The sequence below is a fragment of the Habropoda laboriosa genome, unplaced genomic scaffold (genome assembly GCF_001263275.1).
Source record: "Habropoda laboriosa isolate 0110345459 unplaced genomic scaffold, ASM126327v1 scaffold134, whole genome shotgun sequence".
NCBI classification, from domain to species: Eukaryota; Metazoa; Arthropoda; class Insecta; order Hymenoptera; family Apidae; genus Habropoda; species Habropoda laboriosa.
The window spans coordinates 1,305,284-1,311,022 of record NW_017100266.1 but is presented as its reverse complement, the minus strand read 5'-3'; the positions used below and the strand labels follow the sequence as shown (position 1 = coordinate 1,311,022).

Genomic DNA, 5,739 nt, shown 5'->3' with positions numbered 1-5,739 from the left:
CCCCGCACTATTCTATGTGAACTTGCTATACGAGATCTGTGAAAACGTTAGTATTGCGAGAAATAATTTTGTCGAAACATTTTTGTATGCGTGTATGTACGGTCAAATGGCATTTTTCTCAATTTATCGCGTACGTGTTACATTTGCACATGAAAAGGTTATGATACATAGGCAGTTTATAGGTGAACACTTGTTCGTACATTGTATTCGTCGTGAATCGAAACTGTTTGTTTCTGAATAATAGAATCGAAGTATACACATAATTGTTTAATAGTGAAATACAGTTTTCTCTTTCCTTTAGCTCAATTAACATGCTACATATCGGTTTGATTTAGTTCATTTTCATTCATGGCTACTTGCTAGTTCCGTTTTGTCCTTACTTGCCTTTGTTTGTTTGTTTCTGACACACAGGTCTGACATCATATACGAATATGTATATATGCAGATTTATTTTCTATTTATTTTCAATTGCTTAAAGAAAGTGAGAACATTTGAAACTACAGACTGAGCAACGATCATGGCATTGTACGGGGAAGACGTAGTAATGATTTTGTTTATATTTTTTGTATTTGCTGACCCCACCAACGGTTTCGCCGGGATGTATCAGTTGGAGTACGCAGCAATCAGAGCCGCAGAACTCTCAGCCAGCAGCAACAACAGATCGGCAAGAGACACTGAATCAACAGGCAAATCAGAAAGTAGCTCAAGAATTTACCAGAATGACAGATCCACGAGAACAACAGCCTCAGACTCAACAGCAGCAGCAGTCACAGCAGCAGCAACAACAACAACAGCATCAAACCAAAGGCAATGAAGAGCCAAGAACAAATCTTATTATCAATTATCTTCCACAGAGTATGACAGAGAAGGATCTTTATAGTCTGTTTGTAACTATTGGTTCTGTGGAATCCTGCCGTGTCATGAAAGACTACAAAGTAGGTACATTTTAACATCATGTAATACATTTATCGCACTTTTGCATAATGTACATTTAGATTATTGTTTTATAGACAGGATATAGTTATGGGTTTGGCTTTGTTAATTACACGAAAGCTGAAGATGCTGCCACAGCTATAAATACCTTAAATGGACTCCAAGTTCAGAACAAAAGGCTAAAAGTATCTTTTGCTCGACCATCTGGTGAGGAGATCAAGGAAACCAATCTTTATGTTACAAATTTGCCAAGGTATGTTACAGTTTATTAGTTATTTTTTGACAGGTACAAATTACCACAGTGTGAAATTATATAATACTGAATACTTTTATTTCAGAAATATAACAGAAAGTCAAATTGATGATATATTTAGCAAATATGGAAATATCGTACAGAAGAACATTTTAAAAGACAAACTCACTGGCTTACCAAGAGGTGTGGCATTCGTAAGGTATGTTCTCCTTTTTAAAGAAAGAGAGAGGGGTTTCATTTAACATTGTAGAATGAATTACGATGCTAATGGAAAGTATAGTTCATACTTCTTGGCATATTGCCATTCTTGTCATAATTAGTAACATAATATCTTAAGTTGGCAGCAAGGTATGATAAAAGTATCTATGCACAAAGTGTCCTTGTGCATTTGTTTGGTCAATCAATTATTTTCATGTTGTGGTTGTACGCATGTAAACCGTGTCTTCGGAAAATTGGAACAGAGCACCTTAAAGGTGTCAGATACATCTGTTTAAAGGAAGAGAAACCGCCTTGCCATTATGCAACACGTATTCGCGCGTATCGGATACCTGTATTTATTTTCCAAGATCTTTGCTGCCAAATTATTTTTGCACAGTTCTGTGCCGTGGGTTTCACTTGCATATACGAGAAGTGTGTCAACCAGCTGGAAATAGAATCCAAACTGGTTTGATAATTTCTCTTAATTTTGGCAGATATTATGCTCTATATATCACGCTCTAGAACGTTCTTGATAAATCCTCGTATAGGAGCCAGGTATCTGGCAGAGGTTATGTTCATTATTTGCCAAGAGGAAATTCTCGATGTTAGTTCTCGAATTGAAATTTCCAATTCGATTGTTTTGTGTGTTACATAGATTTGATAAACGAGAGGAAGCGCAAGAGGCGATCGTACGGTTACACGGCACGATACCGGAAGGTGGATCGGAGCCACTTAGCGTAAAAGTTGCGGAGGAACACGGGAAACAGAAGGCGGCATACTACGCTGGATGGCAAGCCGGTTATAACCAGAGTCGGGGTAAGTAGCTTCGATTCGATTTTCTTCGATATAGACTACTAGTCTTGCCCGAGTTTCTTTCATTTTTTAACCTGACAGTAGAAATTGTCACTTCGACGTGCAATTAAACATAAACTTTTAAAGTAAAAATCGTTTAGAAATAATTGTTCTGTCGTGTGAATAAACGTTATCGTGTAGATATCGATTTTTACTGACAGGTGAGATCTGCATTTTGGCTTTCTATAAATCTTTCTTACTAAAAGTCGCAGTAAACCGATTGAGTGTTGTTATTGCCATTGTTGAAATCGTAGAAGCACCAAGATTTAAAGAGGAAAATTTTTTTTTGTTCTCTCTTTCTCTCTCTCTCTCTCTGTACACACACACACACACACACAGGGTGGTTCAGCTAAATGGGATCACCTAAATATCTGTCTTACTTGTATGAAAAAACTTCTCAAGACAAAGTTACACTCTTCCAGGGGACACATGTAATTATGGAAACGGTTTTTTTCAAGGTCACTTATTTACGAGATTTCAAGTCATCGTCATTTTTTTAAATGGAACTCGATATTTTATTTTCAATATCCTTGTAGAGAGTGAAAAAACAACTTCAACGACCTCAATAACAATACCATCTCTTTCATTCAATTTCGAGATATTTCCGTCCAAAGATAATTAAAATTTCCTAAAGATTTACTCAAGAACATCAAGTCACACGTTCGCATACGAACGTAAACATTACATGATGGTTGCCTACCACATTATTCGACGTGTGCAAGGACAGTGTTGGACAGGATGTATAGAGGACGTTGGATCGGACGACGAGGAACTGTGAAGTGGCTAGCTCCTTCTCTGGATCTTACCCCATTAGATTTTTATATGTAGGATAAACCAAAAGGTATGGTTTATCGTGAAAAACCAACAGGATAATATGAAGGAGAGAATTGCAGCTGCATGTGCATTCATAACATCGCAGGAAATAGAAAAAGCGTATGAAGAATTGATCAAAAGATTCTAGTTATGCATAGCAGCAAAAGGTCATCTTTTGGGTATCTCTAACCTTTGGAATTCACAATAAGTTGTAAAAGTATTTTTTATTACCGCTTCCAATAACAGGTAAGACTTGTAATTGGATATGAATGTATGAATTAGTGTATCGCGAGAACATTTAGAAAATTTTAATTACCTTCAAACGCAAATATCTCGAAATTGAATGATGGGAATGGTATGGTTATTAACATTAGGTTTACGGGACGCGTAATTTTGACGCATTTCGAATTTCACAAGGACAACTACAGAAACCGTTTACATTTCTCTTCTACCATTTATGCTGATTATAAATTTTATATAAATATATAATATCACATAGTTTCATTTATAAGTTAATAGTGTATAATATGTTGTTTTTAAATGAAATAAGTTGTTTGCTAAAGAAAATCTGTGGTTTTGTTCACGTGTCAATTTGACGCGTGTCCGTAGAGATAGGTATATAAGAAATGTCCGTAAACCTAGTGTTAAGGTCGTTGAATTTGTTTTTTCACTTGGTACAAGGATATTAATAAAAAATATAGGGTTCCAGTTAAAAAAATAACGATGATCTTGAAGTTTCGTAAAAAAATGACCTTGAAAAAAAACCGTTTCCATAATTACATGTATCCCCTGAAATAGTGTAACTTTGTCTTGAGAAGTTTTTTCATACAACAACAAATGAGACAGATATTTAGCTGAGCACTCTCTCTCTCTCTCTCTCTCTCTCTCTGTCTCTCTCTCTCTTTCATTTTTTAAATTGTCATGTTAATTTTTTCTTCGTTTCTTTTCTTTCCTCGCGATGACATGCGTGCAAGTGAAAATCAGGTGTAGTGGTCATTGTAATGAATTTTGTAATGTAGTTGCAAGGTGTACAAAATTTTTGTATCTTTTTTTGGAACACGCTGCCGAGGATGTGGACACTCCTTGGATTCGAATTGAATTTTCCATTCGAATAGGTTTGAATCGAATGACTTTCGCATCATCGACGGCGTGTGTTGTAAAATGTGAGAACATGTCTAATATTTGAATTGTTTGCCAGATATGGCTGCACCTAAGTCAAAGTACAGCGAAGATTGAAAATGCTGTTTGCGTTCTAATGCGTGCAACGAAAGTAATGCAGCAAATTTTCTGCGAATATTAATGGAGACACGTTTCTTGTCGCGCCTGTTTTGTTTCTCTGTGTTCTCTCTGTTTTTGTTACGAGTTTTTCGACGTTGTGCGCATGAAATTGTTTCACGTGTAAGGAAAAAAAAATAAGAGAAGACTCTAGCAGTGGTGTTGAGTTGATGACGAAAAAAAAAAAGATATCTCCTTGCAGACGGACACAAAACTAAAAAAAGAGATATGCAAACATACGTAGTGTTGCTGTGATAGAAAATATGTTTTTTGTGTGTGATGATCTCTTAGTGAACAAGCAAGAAAAACGAGACGAAAAGAAATGTTGTATCCTGCTAGTCAGTGGCAGCTTGTGGTTAAAGAGAAAAGAGAAAAGACACTCGCTAAGTTGTATTCTGCACACAAGGCTGGTTTTAGAAGTTTGTTTTTTTGGACGTTGCCTAGGTCAACAAATATTGTAACTCTGTTTTTCTAGTTGCCGCTGCTGCTGTTACTATGTTGATTTTGCCTCATCGTTTCTCAAATTTGTTCAAACCACCACACTGTGGAGCATCATCGTAGTTCTATTTTTGTGTCAGCAATTATGTATACTTACATATGTCTTTAAGCTGTTTTTGTACTTTTTTTGGTAAGACATGGCATTTCGTACTACATATATATATATATACATATATGTTTTGTTACTTATTTAAGACTATTTGGAAATACATTTTCTGTTTAACATGAAATTTGTTACTCCCTCTTATATAATCCTTCAGTGAACATGCGTGTGATTCTTTTTTTTTTTTTTTCTTTAATCATAAACACTTACGGTTAAAGGTTTTTTTTTTGTGTATTTGAAAACAGAGTGCCTGTAGTGTTCGTGTTCAAGGAAAAAAAAAGAAACTTTCTCTGTGTATGCTGAGCAGGATTCTTTGTAACACATTGTTCTGCAATTTGCTTATATGTTGCTCAAAAATAAGGTATATCCTAAAGTTGTACAAATATATGGAAACATAACATCCTTGGTTTCTATAATTTTGAGCAGTATATAAATAATGCAACTTGCTTAACACACACACACACATACACACACGCGCGCGCGCGTTGTTGTATGCCTGCGAATAATTATTATTTAGCGAGCGCCGTTGCTAATTTAAATTAAGACAGATTGCATCTGCAAAGACGTGTGGCTTTAACAGATAACTCGTTCAATGCATGGCTGTGTCCTCTATCAAACGATTATCATATACAAAGTACTGGACAAATGTATTCGAATAAATAGTTTTCTCTTTGAGTTGAACTTTCAAAATTATCTTTCTTGACTAATAAAACAATTTTAAAATGAACACAGATAATTTGAACAATAAAACTTCTACAGAATTTCACATTTGTAGAATTATTAGGATTTTGTTATCTGCTTTTAATAGTAAAAC

At 35.3% G+C, this 5,739-nt stretch overlaps 1 protein-coding gene across 2 annotated transcripts in view; it reads left to right on the top strand.

Annotated features, from left to right (window-relative positions):
- Window positions 1–5,739, top strand: part of LOC108573241 (sex-lethal homolog) — a 12,336-nt gene that overhangs the window by 2,357 nt on the left and 4,240 nt on the right. Inside the window, exons 1-5 of one of the 2 annotated variants that reach the window (XM_017935633.1) lie at window positions 1–46; window positions 608–935; window positions 1,011–1,186; window positions 1,272–1,385; window positions 2,040–2,200. In XM_017935633.1, the coding sequence (XP_017791122.1) occupies window positions 720–935; window positions 1,011–1,186; window positions 1,272–1,385; window positions 2,040–2,200 (667 nt within the window). In that variant the 5' untranslated portion in view covers window positions 1–46; window positions 608–719. The remainder of the gene's footprint in view (window positions 47–607; window positions 936–1,010; window positions 1,187–1,271; window positions 1,386–2,039; window positions 2,201–5,739) is intronic. The other variant, XM_017935632.1, reaches the window with a different exon arrangement.